The sequence below is a fragment of the Xenopus tropicalis genome, chromosome 6, assembly GCF_000004195.4.
Source record: "Xenopus tropicalis strain Nigerian chromosome 6, UCB_Xtro_10.0, whole genome shotgun sequence".
Lineage (NCBI taxonomy): Eukaryota > Metazoa > Chordata > Amphibia > Anura > Pipidae > Xenopus > Xenopus tropicalis.
The window spans coordinates 27,586,350-27,606,769 of record NC_030682.2 but is presented as its reverse complement, the minus strand read 5'-3'; the positions used below and the strand labels follow the sequence as shown (position 1 = coordinate 27,606,769).

The following is a 20,420-nucleotide window of genomic DNA, read 5'->3' as shown; positions in this document are numbered from 1 at the left end:
TTCACATTTTTAAAAATGATTTCTTTTTTCTCTGTAATAATAAAACAGTACCTGTACTTGATCCCAACTAAGATATAATTACCCCTTATTGGGGCAGAACAGCTCTATTGGGTTTATTTAATGGTTAAATGATTCCCTTTTCTCTGTAATAATAAAACAGTACCTGTATTTGATCCCAACTAAGATATAATTACCCCTTATTGGGGGCAGAACAGCCCTATTGGGTTTATTTAATGGTTAAATGATTCCCTTTTCTCTGTAATAATAAAACAGTACCTGTACTTGATCCCAACTAAGATATAATTAATCCTTATTGGAGGCAAACCAATCCTATTGGGTTTAAATATTGTTTAAATCATTTTCTTAGTAGACTTAAGGTAGGAGATACGAATTACGGTAAGACCCCCTTATCCGGAAAACCCCAGGTCCCGAGCATACTGGATAACGGGTCCCATAGCTGTACCTGATAGTAACTGAGCTTCTTGAATCCATAATGGCGGCAAAATAACCCTGTTGGGTTTATTTCATTTTTTAGGGCTTTTGAGCAGCCTTGTGAGATGGGGATCCAGGTTATGGAAAGATCCCTTATCTAGAAAACTCTAGGTTTTTGCATAGCTTTTGCCTCAAGCATGTTAAATACCTGCAATAATGTTATTCTGAGCTTGTAATGTGGTTTATAATCACTCACTGTCACCTCCATCACAACTCAATGGGATTGCAGTAAACACAGGCACAACCTGTTGGAGGGGGTGGGTGGTACTCACAGCCTGAGCAGAGGTACGCCCCCGTAGGTAAAATTAAAGAGGTGTAAGGATAGTTTTGTAATAGCTCGCTCCAGGAGTGAGAGTTAGGTTCAGGTTAGCAATCCTGGGTGTACCACCCGCAGAATAGGGACTCAAGTGTATAGGCTAAGGGGCAACGCTAGTCTGCCTGGGTTCCCCTTGTAAGGCCTGATACTTGGGGTTGGACACTTTTGAGTTGACTAAATCCACTGTTTGATTGTTGACCCCAATAAGTAAATCACTGGCTGGGTTCTTTGAATGTGAGTAAATGCTAAATAACAGTACTGCATTTATCTGTGACTGTCCTCCAAGAGATCGTTCTACATTCCTTTAAATAAAGAGTTATAATTTTGTTTAAAGAACCACTGGTTCCCAGTTGATTTATTCAAACCGAGGGTTGTAGAGAAGCAACACCCTTCCTAAATACCTTTTTTGCAATCAACAGTAATTTATTTTTTTGTTGTTGTTGTATTTTCTAGTTTTCAAGGTATTAGCAGCTGTAAACCTTTTTTTTTTCATGTGATACAACAGTGCCACCTACTGGTCATTTCAGCTGACTGGCTATCGTTTGTAAATGAGTTTTTTGACTAAAATAAAGGCCTTGTGATGTTGCTTAGTGAATCGGGAAGAGTCATCTGACTTTCTCTGGTCAGCTCTAAGCAGAGCAACTTTTCTAGATCTCAGGAAATTCAAATAGAGCTGCCTGCAGTCAGTTGGCTAAATTGACCATTAAGTGGCGCTGTTTTATTGAATTCATTGTTTAAAAACTGGTAATATCTTTAAAATGAGAAAAAAGTTTTATTGTTGCTGAAGTGCTGCAAAAATCTCTCTAAACAATTGTAGATTCATTTGTTTTAGGGTTTAAAAGAAAACAGTAACTTCATTTGTTTCCTCTTGATTAGATATTGGCCTAAGGACCCACTTTTTTGTTAGGAATTATCTTCTATACAAATATAGGACATAGGGCAGTCAGTGTCAGACTGGGCTTCGAAGGGCCCACCAGAAAACACTAGATCATAGGCCCACACTCCAATTATTTTTCTTTCTCACCCCACCCTAATATCTTTTCTTTACATGCTATAATCTATCCTTCTGCTTATTTTGCCTCTTACAGAAACAGGGAAGGCCCATGAAATAGGCCATATGGGTCCACTGGGAGTTGTTTTGGTATTTCGGTCAGACACTAAGAACAGCTTTAATATACCCACAATATTTCATAGTGTAAGCTTTTTTCATGGATAAATATATTTAAAGACTTATAGTTTTCAACATTTCTGACTCATAATCTGCCATTCAATAATGATCTGTGCAAGGACTGTGGCCCAGGTAATGGCGGCACTGCTAACAGATTAGTCATGGGCTAATGGGCAGCCGACTTTTCTGCTAACGATCGCAGCCGTTGCACTTGGCTGGCTATAGAAAGTACAAGTGCTAAAAGTATGCATTAGAGTAATACATTCACAGGGAAATAGGGAAACATTGCAAGAAGCAGCTAATACGCTGTACAACAAATGTTTTTTTGGAAATGTTTCGCTGTGCTGTGATTTCTCGGAGCAGTATCTAAATGTTTGCAAGGGAACTCGCACATTATATATTGGGTTCTTGATGAATAGGCACGTACATGTAATATCTGTAGCCTGAGTTGTTAGCATTTTGAATTCCCTAAAGTTGAGCTGGTTGGGAGATATCAGTTACACTATGTTCATATTTTCTTTAGGTTTTATTTATACAGGAGAAGTGGTCCATCGAATGCTGACCGCCACGCAGTACATCGCTCCCTTAATGGCCAATTTTGATCCGAGCGTGTCCAGAAATTCAACAGTCAGATACTTTGATAATGGTACGTAATAGACATGATATTCATTCTTTTACCTCTTTCTGTAATGTCTGCATAATAAAATACTGATCTGCGGTTGAAAGCCACAGTGTGTTCTTTTGGTAAGTGCTTATATTTATTGTAATGGTGGTTGATAATTTACCATTCACTGGAGACTTTTATTTATTTATGACTTTAATGCTCTCTTCTGTCCTGAACTTCACTCGCCATAAATACTTTTCTACTTACTTTCTGTTATCATTCTCTGTTATTTAAATGTTTGATATTGTAAAAATATTTACAAGTGGATTCACTGGGGACCGGGACTGCCGCAAATTTGTTAAAGGAAAACTATACCCCCATAATAAATACTTAACCAAAAATACATAGTATTGCCGCCCCTCTCTCACCTTTCCCTATTGATGTGATGGATTATGTGACTTGATGTCCCTCTGCTTTCCATAGTGGGCAAAGCACAGATTCGCTGCAAAGCAGAGGGATTTCAAGTCCCAGAATTCATCATATTACAATGGAACAAGGTAAGGGAGGGGTCCCATTAACTCTGCCTAAGGGATGTTGGGAAATGGTTTTCCAGATTATCCTGGTTTTCTTCCAATCTGTGGACTCAGGAATGTCTGTGTTAAAGCAAAATACATTTATATCTAGACGTTTAGGCAGTGTGTATGCACCTTTTCTACAAAAGCCCAATTGAACGAAAACCTTTGAATTAGCTTTTAGTATGATGTAGAGAGTAATATTCTTACACAATTTGCAATTGGTTTACATTTTTTATTATTTGTGGTTTTTAAATTCTTGAGCCATTTGTTCAGTCTCTTTTGTTCAGCCGGGGTCAGTGAAAGATGGAAAGTGGCAGAAAAGTAATGTAAATAAATCAAAAACTAAAAAATAAAGACGTATTGAAAAGTTGTTTAGAACTGGCCATTCTATAACATACTGAAGGTAAACTACCCCTTTAAATACTAATAAGGGGTAGTTTTTCCATTCACTTTCTGTTGACAAGCAGCCCTTCCAAAAACTCAACTTAAACACCTTACATATAAATACAAATAAATGAGTGTACAGAATTAACTGTACCTTAGTGAACAGATAATAATAATAAATGGGAAAAAAATGGAAATAATTATTTTTGTTGCTTGTGTTTTGGCTTTTCCAGGTACTGCGCTTGTTGTTCAGTGGGATCACGTACATTTACGGGACAACTACAGCCTTGGGAGTTTCACGTTCCAGGCCACGCTAATTAATGACGGGCGGATAGTGTTTGGGTATAAAGATGTAAGTAACTACTGACACATTAAACCCACACAGTCATCATTTATACCTGAGCTGAGCAGTATTACCATTATATTCAACTTTGTGTATAATACTCTTTTTAGCCTCTGGTTGAAGGGAAGCACCTGGTTCCATTGCTCTCTTTGCTTTCTTTGCTTTGTTGTTTTAGAGGTTTACGGGTTTTCGACGCTGCAACAGTATGAAAAAGCTGCAAGTTGCAATTTGTTTTTTAGGTTTTTTCCACTACTTTTTTATTCTAGCTTTTTCAATTTGGATAAATGACTGCTATTTGTTTAAAACGATAAAACCAAAAAAATCTGAATGTAGTTGCTTTGGTCAAAGTACAATGGGGCTATCATGTTTGCCATCCAATGGGACACGATTGTTGGAAAGTGAAACCTGGTTGTGCCTGAGAGACTTTTACTTCTTATTGAAATACACTGACTGTCCATCCCACAAAATCTTATGCTGTAAAAACGTCTGTGTACTTTAGCCCTTAGGAAGTGAGTGATGTTGCATATTTTCTGTAGTTAGTTTAGGATAGTTAGGCCATAACTCAATGGCTTTGATCTTAGGTGTCCATTGCTAAAGCCATATTTTTCTAGTAGGTGGCTCAGATCTTTCATGCATTACTAGTTATACATTTTCTATTTTATGGTTAGGAAGGAATATTCTCCCCATATGAGGCTGCATAGGCATAAAGTTTATAGATGGATATCGGTTTTCATCCTTATATACAATGACACTAAGGAGGCTATTAAAAAAAAATTGCAGAAAAAAAGTCTTGAATGTTTTGAGCTTTACTATGCATCAAACCAGATACAAATCTGAATCTGACAATTCACCAGCTAAAACGTGTTGGGATCATGTAGAAGTCAATGGCAGATCCATTCCCTGTTTTTGCTTCAAAACTTTTTTTTTTGGCGGTTTCACGACATTTCGGCTATCTATCTATCTATCCATCCATCTATCATCTATCGACCTATCTATCATCTATCTATCTATCTATCTATCTATCTATCTATCTATCTATCTATCTATCCATCTATCTATCTATCTATCTACCTATCTATCTATCATCTATATATCTATCTATCATCTATCTATCTATCTATCATCTATCTATCTATCCATCTATCCATCTATCCATCTATCCATCTATCCATCTATCCATCTATCCATCTATCCATCCATCCATCCATCCATCCATCTATCCATCTATCCATCTATCCATCTGTTTATCATCTATCTATATATCTATCTGTTCATCATCCATCTATCTATCTATCTATCTATCTATCTATCTGTTTATCATCTATCTATCTATCTATCTACAGTATATATCTATCTTTATTATCTATCTATCTATAATCTATCTATCTATCATCTATCTATCTATCTACCTACAGTATATATCTATCTGTTTATTATCTATCTATCATCTATCTATCTATAATCAATCTATCATCTATCTATCTATAATCTATCTATCTATCTATCTATCATCTATCTATCATCTATCTATCGATCATCTATCTGTCTATCTTCTATCTCTCTTTCTCTGTCTGTCTGTCTATCTATCTATCTTTCTATTTATTTTACTTGTTTTGTCAAAAGAAATATTTGCAAGCAGCGGAGTAAGATAATTTACTGTTAGACTGATATCCATTTACAAGATGAGGATTTCTTCTAGCAGCTTAAACAAGACAGTGCTGCAAAATACGCCATTAAACCGAATGGGAACCAATTAAATGAGTATGTTGGGTGTTATTTGATCATTTTATTTACCTATTCTTTAGAGGATGTGAAGTTCATTATATAGCGTTTTAATGTCATCATTAAAATGTTAACTATTATCTCACAGTCTCTCACAGTTTTGGGTAAAGATTAGGTTCTTTAAGCTGTAGATAAAAGCAGAACAGATCTGAAAGTGATGTTAAAATAGTATCAGGACAAAAGATTGTGTTTTATTCTTTTGGGACCTGCCTTTTCTAAAGCGGTTCAACTAAACTGCAGAAACAACTTGCACAGTCAATGATCTGTGGGAAGAAGCTGAGTACATTCATTTAGGGAATTCACTGTATGCGGAATTGTGTTGTAAAGGCTTTCCCCACAGGCTCAGTGTGACTAAAGGAAAACTATACCCCACAACATTGTAGGTCTCTATAAAAATATATCGCAAAAAAACAGCCTGTGTAACCCTGCTTCAACTAAATAAACAGTTTTCATAAAAAGTAGTAAGTGCCATTGGGTAATACTAAATAGAAAATAGCCATTTTAATTATATTAAAACTATATGTTGGTTATGTATTCATTCTGGGGGTATAGTTCCTTTAAATGGGCCGTGTTAACCTTTGTTCAACATCAGTACTATAAATACTCTGTGGTTTTGGTTATTTCTTTAGCTAAACAAGGCAAATAGCGAAAGCAAAACTGCTTTTATTTTCCTACTTCCTGGTTCTTACAAGCAATTGTAGAGGAAGGAGACGGTAGTTCATTTGATTACCAATGCACAGGTAATCTCCATTTATAATGAATTCTTATTATCTGTATAAAAGACATGTTAAATCTGTGTCAGTTGTTTTAGTTCTTACACAAAAGATAAACAGGGGCAAATACCTTGTACAGATATGGAAGATCCTTTCTCTTTTAAAATATGGCATTTGTTGTCCAGAAAGAATCGGGCTGCCCAGGGTCAAAACCGGACAGGTGGCAACATTTACCTTATCTGTCTCCCAGACAACAAAAACATTATTATGACAATGGGTCCTGAAAACAAGACATGAACTTGTCTTTTTAAGACTCATATGTAATTAAAGGATCTGAGTTTGCCCAGGTGCAGTTGCCCATAGCAACCTATAAGATGTTTGCTTTTAAACTGGAGAACAGTAAATGTTTCTTATTGGTTGCTATAGGTGATTTGACCGGTAACAAACTTTGCACCTTTTATTACATTTCTGCATTAGTCCTTGTATTTCGTTAGCCATAAGGTGGTCATTCAGCTGAAGATCTGCTCTTTTAGTGAGGCTGCCAAACGTGCAGATCTTTGCTCCATATAGTGCAAATCATTACAGAGGCAATTATAGGCAGATGTGATTTTACTTGATTTTTTGCATAAATGAAAATCACAAATAAACTTGCTTAAATACTTTAAAGCCATTAACTTTGCCTTTTTGCTCCAGTGTTTGTGATTTTTTGTTTTTATAAATCTTAAAAATCTTCACTGACATTGACTAGTTTTCTATTTAATACTTCCATGTTGAGTTCAAATAAGTATTCATTTCATTGCATGCACTTGGCTGCTGTCTATACAGATGTAACTACAACTAGTGATGAGCGAATTTTTTTGGCAGACTAATTGTTTTGCGAAACTTCCGTGAAAATTTGCACCCCGTAATTTTTTTTTGTCGCGTGTCAAAAAAGGGTGCGGTTGCGTCAACAAAAGGGCAGCTGACAAAAAAAAGGTGCGGACGACAAAAAAATCACACAACAAATGCGTTGAGCATCAGCCTTGTAGAAAAGAAAGTGTTTGTTTCACCATAAACATGTGCATGGACAGTCATATAAAGAACTAAGCTTGGACAAAATGTGCTTTTTTAAAAGCTATTTGAGTTTTGTGAAATTTGTTGTAAAGCAGTAACGGAACTAACATGAATAATCCATAGACATTAGCTAGGGCCAGAACTAGGGGTAGGCAAAAGAGGCAACTGCCTAGGGCGCAACAGTGGGGGGCACCAGGCAGGTACCTCTCCTTTCACCTGCCATTGGTTTCCGGACCCTTTCCCTCCGCTGTGGCTCCGGTTACCACGCCGCCATTCATGCGCGCATGGGGGGGTGGTGACTTAGGGCGGGCCAAGCCAACCAGGTCGGCTTGGCCCAGCACTGGACATTGGTTATAAATAATAGGCTTTAAGGGCAAACAGCTAAAGGAGAAAGGTACATTAAAGGCAATATACTATATATACTCGAGTATAAGGCTAGTTTTTCAGCACCCAAAATGTGCTGAAAAAGCCTCGGCTTATACTCGAGTCGGGTGCCATGGGTCGCTCCAGACTAGCACTGTCTGTCTTTTGTGTGCAAATTAGGCCACCCGCAACCAGACCCTCCAGTGCCCTGGCCCGCTTCCAAATTCATCTTCATCTACCGCTCTCACCTGTCCCATTCTGCACTAGACATTGAACTTTATATTCTATATAAACTATATATAGTTTTGAAGGATTTTATTAGCTTGGTTGCTGATTGAGCTAAGGGGGTAGTACTCTTAAGGTGTCATTGTTGATACCATATTGTTTTTGTTGACCCTCTTCTCCACTTACAGAGCTAGTTTACTGTTTTTCTTTGAAATAAACCATATACCCCACTGATGCCTCATTTAATGTTATTTTATTGGTATTTATTTTGATTATTAAAACTTAGCAGTAGCTGCTGCATTTCCCACCCTAGGCTTATACTCGAGTTAATAAGTTTTTCCAGTTTTCTTAGGTAAAATTAGGTATTTCGGCTTATATTCGGATCGGCTTATACTCGAGTATATTACTACTATTAGTATATGTTACAGGGAGTTGTCCAGCAACTGTAATAGTCAGGGTTCATACAATCCCTACCCTTCCAGCCCTGTCTCCACCAGAATCTTCTTATTTTGTCTAATCCTATATGAGACAAGGTAAACTTAATCAGCAAAAGGCTGGTGTCCATATATTTTAGCCAATTTGTTCTAGTTGTACTGCTCCTGTTTGCCAGTCATGCTTTTCAATGATCCCTATAAGTATCTTAATAGCAATGATCCAAAACACCTGGCAAGGCTGGTAATACAAATGTACCAGCAATGTACTTACTAGTAAATCAAAAATCTTTCTCTTGCTCCTTTTTTTCCTAATATCTCCAGAATCTGCTCACAGTCCTTCTATCACATCAGAAAACTGCCCCCTTTTGTCATGACCCCTCCTCTTTATCCTTTGTCCAGCCCCCTTGCATAACCTGCCCACCCACCACAGCTTGGCTAGTAAGATGGTGGCAACCCTATGGGAAAGATATATCAACATTCTGATTTGAGTGGTTTCTGAGCTTTTTAAAAAAGACGAATAAACTAATTTCCACAGAAACCACTAATGTCTAGTCATGTATTAAAAGATCCAAAATTGAAAATGCACAAATGAACTAATACATTTTTTGTGGTTTTTACATTTTTTCACAAAACACGAATCATGGAAAAAAATAAAATACAAATATTAGCCCCACAACATATCAGGTGTTACAATTTTACGGAAGAAAATGTATCCCCCCTAAAAAAAAGTCTTGTCCTGCTAAGGGATTTTTTAAGTGTTCTAGCTCAACAATAGCCTGCATGAAATGCAATGTAGTAAGATGTGCCATGTACTGTAATGTCATTCCTTTTGCTTTCTGTGGCACACACCTGTACCAATACAGCCCAACCCAAGCAGTGAGTGTGTGAGGCTGTGGCCTTTTTGTGTAATTGTTGTTATGCTGAATGCATGCTTCAAGACAACACAACTGTGCTTTTGTGATAGAGCTCAATAACACAAATGCCACTTGAGGCTTTTCTTTCATTTGTCCTGTTTACTGAGAAGTCGGGTCCTTTTGCAATTGCAGACATTATTCTGTGCCAGTGTAGTAAGGGCCCTGCTTTTGTTCTAGTTAAAAGGTTTCTACCTGAAACAATCGCTGCTGGAAGAACAGCACAAATGCATTATGTATTTCTTTCTAATTTAGCATTATTCCCTATGTTGTCAAGGAAAACATTTGGCACTATAGCCACCTGAATTAAATCCTCATTTAATAAGGATTGCTTCTTTTCTAAATTACAACAGATGTTCCTTTATCTGAATGTTTGCTTAACTAACCGCATTGCACTTGTATGTGCGTCCTTTTGTACACAGATGGGGGTTTTATAGCCATAATCTGGGCATTGTCCAGAGAACAATGGAAAAGTGGAACATTATCCATCTTAGAGAAAACTTGGCACCTAGATCCACCTTAACTGGTAGTGCAAATGTACTTAGCGTTATTTCCGACTTGTATGAGGTGCAGCTTGGATTTAATGGCTATCTTATAAGGAGACTGCTGTGTCCTGAAATACTGTACAGGTATAGGACCCGTTATTCAGAATGCTCAGGACCAAGGGTATTCCGGATAAGGGGTCTTTCCGTAATTTGGATCTCCATACCTTAAGTCTACTAAAAAATCAATAAAACAGTAAATAAACCCAATAGGATTGTTTTGCCTCCAATAGGGATTAATTATATCTTAGTTGGGATCAAGTACAGGTACTGTTTTATTATTACAGAGAAAAGGGAATCATTTAACCATTAAATAAACCCAACAGGGCTGTTCTGCCCCAATAAGGGGTAATTATATCTTAGTTGGGATCAAGTACAGGTACTGTTTTATTATTACAGAGAAAAGGGAATCATTTAACCATTAAATAAACCCAATAGGGCTGTTCTGCCCCCAATAAGGGGTAATTATATCTTAGTTGGGATCAAGTACAGGTACTGTTTTATTATTACAGAGAAAAGGGAATCATTTAACCATTAAATAAACCCAATAGGGCTGGTTCTGCCCCCCAATAAGGGTAATTATATCTTAGTTGGGATCAAGTACAGGTACTGTTTTATTATTACAGAGAAAAGGGAATCATTTAACCATGAAATAAACCCAATAGGGCTGTTCTGCCCCCAATAAGGGGTAATTATATCTTAGTTGGGATCAAGTACAAGGTACTGTTTTATTACTATAGAGGAAACCAGTTTTAAAATTCGGAACTATTTGATTAAAATGGAATCTATGGGAGACAGGCTTTCCCTAATTTGGAGCTTTCTGCATAACGGGTTTCCGGATAAGGGATCCCATACCTGTACCTCAAACTCTTCACCCAACTGTCTTGGTGACCATGTGTATAACCTTTACTTATAAAAATAAAAACATGTATCCTCAGGTTTTAAAGGGAAAAACCAGGAAGTCCCTTAATTTCCTGTCAGGGGTGAAATTTAACACAGGAAGGGGAGGAACTTCCTGGTGTGTTCCTTTATATATTGTAATATACTGTCTGCATTTTAGTGATGTTCTAATACAAATTGCCTTTTTAAACTCAAACTATGTGCCAGTGGTCCAGTTGAGCGCACCTTCTATTGAAATGGAGATATCTTAAAAAAGATCCCTTTTTGTGTTTTCATCTCTTAAATCAATTCTCTTTTTTGCAAAGTCTGTAATCCAATATGGCTCCAAATCTTTCTTGGTTAAAGGAACAGTAACACCAAAATCTGAAAGTGTTTTAAAGTAATTAAAATATAATGCACTATTGCCCTGCACTGGTAAAAGTTATGTGTTTGCTTCAGAAAGTCTACTGTAGTTTATATAATAAGCTGCTGTGTAGCCATGGGGGCAGCCATTCAAGCTGGAAAAAGGAGAGAAGGCACAGGTTACATAGCAGATAACAGATAAACCCTCTTTTGTATAAAATACAATGGTGTTTTATCTGTTATCTGCTATGTAACCTGTGCCTTTTCTCCTTTGAATGGCTGCCCCCATGAACTAAAGTAGGGTTTCTGAGGCAAACACACCAGTTACACCAGTGCAGGGTAACAGTGAATAATACTGTAATTACTTTTATACACTTCAATTTTTTTGTTGTTACTGTTCCTTTAAAAAGGCTCCAATACAACTTAATTTAATGTATAACATTATTGCAGTTATATTGTGTTTTATCTAACCAATAACCTTGTTCTGGGATCCTGGGTTCAGTTCTGAGCACTATTTATTAAATTATCCCCATGTCCGCATGGGTTGCTGTATGGTAAATCATGGACATTTTGTGCATGTGTGATAGGGACCTTAGATCATAAGCTCCACTGGGCAGGGATTATGTGAATGATAAACAATTGCTGTAAAACAATAAGTAATATGATAGTGCTATATAATTAAATTAAATAAATAATAAATCATTTTGAGTGTTTTAAAGGAGAAGGAAAGTAATTTTGGCATTTTACTGCCAATAGATTCGCCACATTAGTGCCCCTAGAACACTATATTTATTCTGGACAAAGCATTACCATACCTGAGTAAAGAGCCCTAGAAGCTTTCTCTGTTTGTTTAAGATTGCAGCTGCCATTTTAGCTTGGCCTCCTTAGCTTCCTGCCTGCAGCTCTAGCCATTGGTAGCTCAGATCACACATTCCTAAGGGAGGGGGAAGGGAGTTTTATGAATTCTTATGGGAGGGGGGAGCAGGGGAGGGGAGCACTGAGAGAACTACGCAGACCCTGGCCTCGGGAATTGAAAGTTTTTTCTGAGAGAGGAAGTCACACACCCTAAGAACATGTTTACAAAAAAAGAGGCAAGAAATCCTGTGTTTCTTTTGATAGAGGACTCAGCACAGCATTACTGTAACTGCTTATGGCTGTATTAACATAGACCTTTCAGATAAAGCTTACTTAGTTTTTACATTTCCTTCTCCTTTAAGGCCAGTAAAATCTTCCTTGCTTCTGTAACGTCTGTAAAGATGTAGCTGTGTCTAAAGATAAGTGAGTGTCTCAGTATTGATTTGCTTCCTTAATTAGATGCTATGGGTGAGCAAAGGTAACTAGGAGAAATGCATTAATGGTGCTTGAGGTCTTATTGATAAGAGTAAATTGAGACCTTTTGCCTGCACAATATGTTTAGAGATGTGCTTCAAAATATAACTTTGTTGAGACCAGTGTAAATTACATGAACAATTACAAAAAACTGTCAAATGTAGTCATTTCAAGTGTTTTTCATCAGCATTTTCATAGGAGTTTAGTCTGCGTATTTTTGGAGCCAACATAACTTTGTGCATCTATGCTTATTGTACTGTACAGAATGCCTGAGGGGAATGAGCCAGGAACTGTGGAACGGCAGGACCATGACAGGGCTAGGGAGGAGGGAACCAGAGGAGTGTGCAAGAAATGATGGGGTTATAGTTTGTTGGGTTGCCTGTAGAGGTAGGAAGGAAGTGAAGGGGGTGTTCTCTTTTAACTTGGTACTAGTATCGAGTCACAGCAGAAGGGGCTCCCCAGTGGGAGCCAGTGATAGGGGTATGAAATGTAGGGTGTAACGCGTTAGGCCTGGGGCCAAAGTGATGGAAGAGGCCCGGTGGAAGATACATGAGTTATGGAGGAAAGCCGCACCTTGGAGGAACAACAGGCAGGCCCCTCACTCTTGGTTAAAATGGTTTGCAGCTTTCAGCAGCTATCAACGGTTACAAGGAAGTTAGTTGTTAAATATTATATAAATGTAATTATTTACATAGCCTTACACTTAACTGATGTTTATATATGTTTGTTGTTATTTATGTAATCAACCAGTTGCGGCCTTTTTTCACCCAAAGTGTTTTGTGTAGTCAAGTTTGTTATCTTAATAAAAGGATGGAGGGGCTTGTGTTTATTGGGAGGAGGCCATCAAATTGATGCTGCCACTGTCATGGCCCAAACCCCAGGCAGAGGGAACTGGGCCATTAATGTGTCTGCATGGGGTTTCCAATCTGCCCCTAGGCGGAGAGCACAGCCAGATCCCAGATGCACATACTGTATGTTTTCAAATAAGCTTTAAAATGGGTGCACTTTTAAGTTCCATAGGGCTCTTGCACTTGCATCTGGGGTCAACATACTGCTAATTCTTCTGCATGCAAATGAACAGTGAGTATAAGCAATATCTGCTCAATGGCATAAAGCCCATAATAATTATTAAGCTCTTTGTGCACAAATGACAAAGTACTGACATTTTGTGCTACTTTTGACAACACAGTGGCAAGCACTTGTACTAAGTGCAATGGTCCTGCAGTTTATTGTAAGTACAGAATCTGCTACTTTCCATAAACAGCCTATAGAATATTTATATTACTGAAACTACAAAAAAAACCAAACAGAATATTTTTGTTAAGGGTGGCGTATTCTGCTGATTTTCAGAATTTTAATAATCTTATTGCTCCTTGCCTTGCTGAGGCTGTTGTTTTATAGTTCTTGTATTCTAATTTTTTGCAATATAAAGTTTGTTTATGCTGAGTGTTTTTCTTCAGATATAATTTAGATTTTCATCCATGTTTTAGTTTCAATTTGTGCGTTTCCTTCGTGCTGACAATTGAAAAAGAATGTTAATTGCCCGTTACCAGTATAACTGAGCAGGAAAGATTGCAGGACCTGCAAATCTTTCTTCATGCATCAGGATTTCTGCCTCCGTAAGTTTGTAGCCCTTGGGACACTGCCATGACTGCCGGTGCTTGAGCTTTAGCTTACAGCTACGTAGATCCCAGAGAACAGAAAACATGGCAATAGTCCCACGTATAACCAGATCTTCTGCATGAGCTCTCCTGCTGAGAATTTCTGATTATATTAGGTAGGAAATTGAAATACAAAGGCTAAATATATTGCATGAGATACATTACAGATGGAGTTTGTTGCCATTAAATGTTTCATTAAACGTTACATTAAAGCCTAATGATGCTTCCCTCATGCTTTGATTATATAATGTCAAAAGACTCTTACAGTATCAGGCAAATACTTTTTAGGGAATATTTCCAGGTCATAGCACTATTTCGTATTCAGTATTTTTATCTCACAAATGTATATATTTATAGTTTATGTTTAAATCATTTGTATTTATCAGTTCTACTGTAAGTATACAATGAGCAGTTTGCAGTAGATGCCATTAGGTTTCTAAGGCACAGTTGCGGTGCCCTCTTTTTTGTTATAGCGGTTGTTAAATAGATGGGTCTGGTGATAATCCCTTTCTTACAAATCAGACAAATCGCCAATGTGCTGGTTAACATACCACAAATACTTAGGGGCACATTTACTAATCCACGAACTTCCGAAAAGCGTCCGAATGCGTTTTTTTTCGCAATGATCGGTATGTTGCGATTTTTTCGTAAATTGTCGCGACTTTTTCGTAGCTGTTACGGCTTTTTCGTAAATTGTTGCGACTTTTTCGTAGCGTTACGACTTGCGGGAATTGTCGCAACTTTTTCGTAGCTGTCGCGCCGAGTACAAAAGTTTCGGATTCATTCAAGCTTCAGTATCGTGACTTTCCTTGGGCCAGGTTGGAGCTGCAGAGTGCCATTGAGCCCTATGGGAGACTTTCCTTGGGCCGGGTTGGAGCTGCAGAGTGCCATTGAGCCCTATGGGAGACTTTCCTTGGGCCGGGTTGGAGCTGCAGAGTGCCATTGAGCCCTATGGGAGACTTTCCTTGGGCCGGGTTGGAGCTGCAGAGTGCCATTGAGCCCTATGGGAGACTTTCCTTGGGCCGGGTTGGGGCTGCAGAGTGCCATTGAGCCCTATGGGAGACTTTCCTTGGGCCGGGTTGGAGCTGCAGAGTGCCATTGAGCCCTATGGGAGACTTTCCTTGGGCCGGGTTGGAGCTGCAGAGTGCCATTGAGCCCTATGGGAGACTTTCCTTGGGCCGGGTTGGAGCTGCAGAGTGCCATTGAGCCCTATGGGAGACTTTCCTTGGGCCGGGTTGGAGCTGCAGAGTGCCATTGAGCCCTATGGGAGACTTTCCTTGGGCCAGGTTGGAGCTGCAGAGTGCCATTGAGTCCTATGGGAAGCTTCCAAAATCATACAAAGTCTGAAAGGTTTGCCCGCCGTTTACGAGCTCTCAATACAAAAAAGTCGCGACAATATACGAGCAAATCGTACCGGCTACGAAAAAGTCGCGACAATTTACGGAAAAGTCGTAACGGCAACGAAAAAAACGCAAAAAATACGAAAAAGTCGCAAAATGTTCGTTTCCAATCCGAATTTTTCCCATTCGGATTAGTGGATTAGTAAATGTGCCCCTTAGCCTAAAAGGATTATTGGGAATGTACCATTCCCTGCTTTCTGACAATGTGGGGTAAGGGATGTACTGATATGCAGGATCATAATCAAAATTGCTTTCAAGTCAGTAGGTACAGTATATAACTGAGGCACTTTGACTTAAGGCTCTAGATGTCAGCCTTCTAGGTTTGGTTGATGATTTATACCCCACTGATATTGCACAATTAATGCCCAGATGCCCTATACTACTAAATTCTAATTTTCTGTGCATTGTGTGGTTTTTGCTCCACCGCCAAAAAACAGTCAAGGCGTAACTTTGTTGTTGGAAAATTGGAATCTTGTACTGGTAACCTAAAGTGACAAATGCTTGCCATTTGGGGGCTTATGTCCAAGTAACCAACTGGTTTTGATATAGGCTTGATGTGGGTGCTGGCCCTGCAAGGTAGTTGCATGGTTGGCTGGTTTCATTTGCCTGTCTGGCTCCCATGGAATTTGGTGGATGTCATGTCAGATAGCCCAGGAAAGTATGCGTGTAATTTTGGCAAGCATTTCTTAAATGGGGTACTCTGGACATATATGAAAAGTTGTCCATTGTAAGTTTACATTTGTCAGTAATTTATTATGGTTTTCTGTACGTTGGTTAATGTGTTACTATCACTTAATAATAAAAGCTGGGGCTTATCAGTCCCAAAAACTAGTAATGGTTCTTTGTGTTCTTGGCGGGAAGTAATAGGGAAAATCAGTAGTAGTAGGTAGTTATTTGCTTATTCCCTGCCTTTGACTATACCCCGTGAGGTTTTGCTGCAAAGGCTTGAGACATCACTAGAAGCTCTCCCCAGCATTCATATCACCTCCTTCTAGATAAATGGCAGCACCTTAAGAGGGAATTGATGGCTATTTGGACAATTCGACTGTTGCTGAGAAAGTTCTACCCATATACTGAACAGCTCTATTCTGCGGTTGGCATACTGTCAGGGATTTGCCCTTTGCCATACGTGACGTTATCATGATGCCTCAGATAATCTCCCTTTGGTTTTAGACACTGATAAAAAAATACAAGCTTCCTTTAGGGATCCATCATTTTTAAGCTATGAGATGAGTAGTGCCAAACGAACCATATTTTAATACTGACCAGTTATGAATTGGAATCACTGAAGGAAACAAATGATTTCTGATGAGATGCCTAGAACAAAAGTGTTGTTCATTGGAGCCAAACTCATTTTCATGATTGTCATGGCCATTGGAGAGCAATACTCCATTAGAGGTAATATTATACATTTATATTCAGATAGTTAGACTGATAGATAGATGAATGTGCACATTCTTCTCAGGACAACCAGGATTATAGATCCAAGCCATAGGAATAAAGTGCAGACTCCACATGGTTTCTGTGCACCCCAGTCCCAACATGTGTAACTGAATATGTATTGAAATATAAACAAGCTGTAGGCTCTAATTATACTTGGGTAATGTATCCCTACAAACTGTCATTGGTAGCTAAAAGGCTCACTGTTACACAGGGGAAAGGAAAATTTACAAAACCACAGATTTTCCTGAAACTGAAATCATAGTAACGTAACAAAATGCTAAAATAATTGAATGGATCACTAACAGTAAGGACTTGTATGTTTTTCTTGTATAAAGTATTTTGTTGGACACATCTTCTGATCTGTGCTTTTTTTCAGGGTTTGGGCTTAACAGTTCTTTTCAATGAAGTTGTTAGGACAATTCTATTCTATTAACAAGCTCCTATTCTTCTGACTCCCTGTGTTGTTCCTAATACAAATGATTTGGTTTATCTTGCAGATTCCTGTTCCAGTGATGCAGATAAGCTCCACCAATCATCCAGTCAAAGTGGGGCTGTCAGACGCCTTTGTGGTGGTTCACAAGATTCAGCAAATTCCCAGTATGTTAAATGCATTTAAGTCTATTGTTGGCAGGGACATTCTACAGAAGTTTGCTATTGATATTCCATTTTTATTCTATTTGGTCACTGATTTTTTTAACTTGACTGTTTGAAAGCTGCTGAGATTCATAAACTTAGAGAAAGCTTTAGTAGTTGGACATTGTATGTATCTTAGAGGCTCACTGCAGTCTCTTACATTAGGCTAATTGCCAGAAATTCTAATTTAGCAAAAATATTCTTGTCCATGATTGGAACCTTACCTTATGTATAGTTACTTATTCTGTAATCCCCACTGACCTCTTGTACCCTCACTTTTCTGCTGTTCACCTGCATGTTGTTTTTTTTTCTCATTAGCATTCAAATTTCCTTACATATTGGCACAATGAGCTGCACATAGGGTTGCCATATTAAGTCAATGTTCTTACTGGCCAGGGTGGGTGGTGGTCCTTGATGTCTGAGCATGGGGCAGGGCATGATATGGGTGGGCCTAATTCAAGGGGAAATGGGTACAAAGGTAAGTTATAAAGGGAGAGGGGATAGGAGGTGGTCCAGGGGCGGAGAATAAGTTATAACCAGATAGGCCAGTGAAATACCGACTGGGTGGTAACCCGAATTGCAGTGTAGCACCATTCAGTACAAGCCGACCCAGTGGCAGTGTCTCTAACTACAGTGGCTCTGCTTGAGCCACATTCATCATTATATCTTTTTATTTACATACAAATATCAAATCAGGGAGATTCCTTTTAAACTCCCTACACAAGCTATTTTAAAACTTGTTAAGCTGGCCATACATGCACCGATAATATCGTACGAAACCTCGTTTGTACGATATTCGGTGCGTGTATGGCAAGTCGGCGAGTCGACCGGTATTGCAAGAGGCTGCTGATATCGGTCGACTCGCCGATCGGCCAGGTTAAAAGATTTTGTTCGGGCGCCATGAGCAAAATCTGCCGTCAGGGCTGAATCGGCAAAAGGAGGTAGAAATCCTATTGTTTCTACCTCCTTATCTGCCGTTTCAGCCCTGAAGGTTAGTGGCGGGTCTGACGATCTTTTGTGCGACCGATGGTCGCAGGAAAGATCGCAGATCGCCACATGTGTGGCCACTTTAAATCTTAAAGGACAAGGAGACCCATCATTTCAAGATTGCTCAGGTATGCCTTTCCATAGACCGAAGTTAACCTTTACACTTTCCTTGTCCTTGTGGTGGCGCCCATCCGTGCCCCCTATATCTTATACTTGTGACTGCCACTGCATTGTGCACCCTTGTTCCAGATACAAGTTTGTTGAGCATCTGGCACGGGGCTAGAATGCATGCAAAGAGGCCAGATTCATTTTGTGTCAACGGGTGATCAATCTATCACTTATTAAATAGAACCTTAGTATGTGGCAGGCATTTGTACACCCATGTGTGTCTACATTTTCCCCTTTATATGGGAAGCACAAGTTGCGCCTGCTTATGTTTCATTTATCACCTTTAAGCCTTCAGAATTAAGCAGATTAGCATCTGGCAGTTGTGGATACAAACACACCTTTCCCCATTTAGTAAATTGAACCTATAGACTAAATACTCCACATTTTAAAAAAGTGTTAATCAAGATTATGTTCTATTGTGTTCTATAGAAAAAAGAAAGATAATAATCAGCCTTTGTATTTCAGGTAGAAGGTACAAATTCACCTGGGAGTTAGTTTAGTCTGAGGAACAAAGACAAGCCTGGCATATCTCTTTAGAAACAAAATTGTTTTTGAAGTTGAAACTAGGATTTATTGGTTCCTTGCTTGCTATGATAGAATCCTGACAGAACAGCAAAATAAATTGGTCCAGAGAGAGACTAATGGCAGTGCTCTTATACAGTGCTTACTGTTGCAACCCTTATTTAAAAGACATTCAGTCAACTGACATTCTAGTCAGGTTCTGAAACCACAAAATGAACAGTGGGCTGGTGTGACATGCCAGGTATGAGACAATTTCATTTTATGTGTCTCTGTTGGTCTCCTCTCATTCTCAGAGAGTTAGTAGCAATATGGGCAATTGTGCGCCCCAGCTCAGTAACCCATAACAACAATCACTTTTCCTTTCAGATCAGAAAAAGGTAACTTTTACTGCAGACTGAAGTCTAACTTTTCCCCCCATATTCTACTCTTGAGGCCCTCTTTTATTCATCTTTCAGTCTGCCACTTATATGGCTGCTAGAGTCATGGCTGCCACTCGATTTTATGCCATGATTTTATGGAATAGTGCTGAGTATACACCATGGGGTGTATTTCTTAACATTGGAGACAAATATCACTGATGATGCCCATAAAATATTTTGTTTTCTAATTTGTAGTTGACCAGTCAAATCTAATTGATTTGATTGGTTGCTATGGGCAACATCACTGATGATGTTTGTCTCCAATGTTAATAAAAATGCCCACCCCCTCCAATGTGTCTTTCTTTGACACATTAGGGAGAAATAAACTAATGGGACACAAGGGCTCATTTACTAAGTAGTAGAATATGAACAAAACACAGGCATAAAGTGACATGTTACTTGCCCAAATTACCAAAATACCCCTTATCCAAAAAGCATTTCCAATAATTCTGGATAAGAGGTCCCATAGCTGTACTCACTCTCAAATTTGGAAGACATAACCATTGAAACAGCAACACATGTAAAGACAAATTAGTTTGCAAAGTAATGTAAATCTAGGCAAACACTAAATGATCCACTCATTTGGCCACCAAATAAGCAGATATTTCCCCAATATGCCCACCTTGAGGTGGGTAATATCGACATCTGTCCTATTTTGGACATATATCAATTGATTAGGCCTGTCAGAGGGACCCATGCAAAGACCAATAA

General features: G+C 38.7%; 1 protein-coding gene across 1 annotated transcript in view; it reads left to right on the top strand.

Annotated features, from left to right (window-relative positions):
• Positions 1-20,420, top strand: part of plxdc2 (plexin domain containing 2) — a 249,937-nt gene that overhangs the window by 170,682 nt on the left and 58,835 nt on the right. Inside the window, exons 5-7 of the mRNA XM_002933138.4 lie at positions 2,500-2,622; positions 3,773-3,891; positions 17,478-17,577. Of these exons, the coding sequence (XP_002933184.1) occupies positions 2,500-2,622; positions 3,773-3,891; positions 17,478-17,577 (342 nt within the window). The remainder of the gene's footprint in view (positions 1-2,499; positions 2,623-3,772; positions 3,892-17,477; positions 17,578-20,420) is intronic.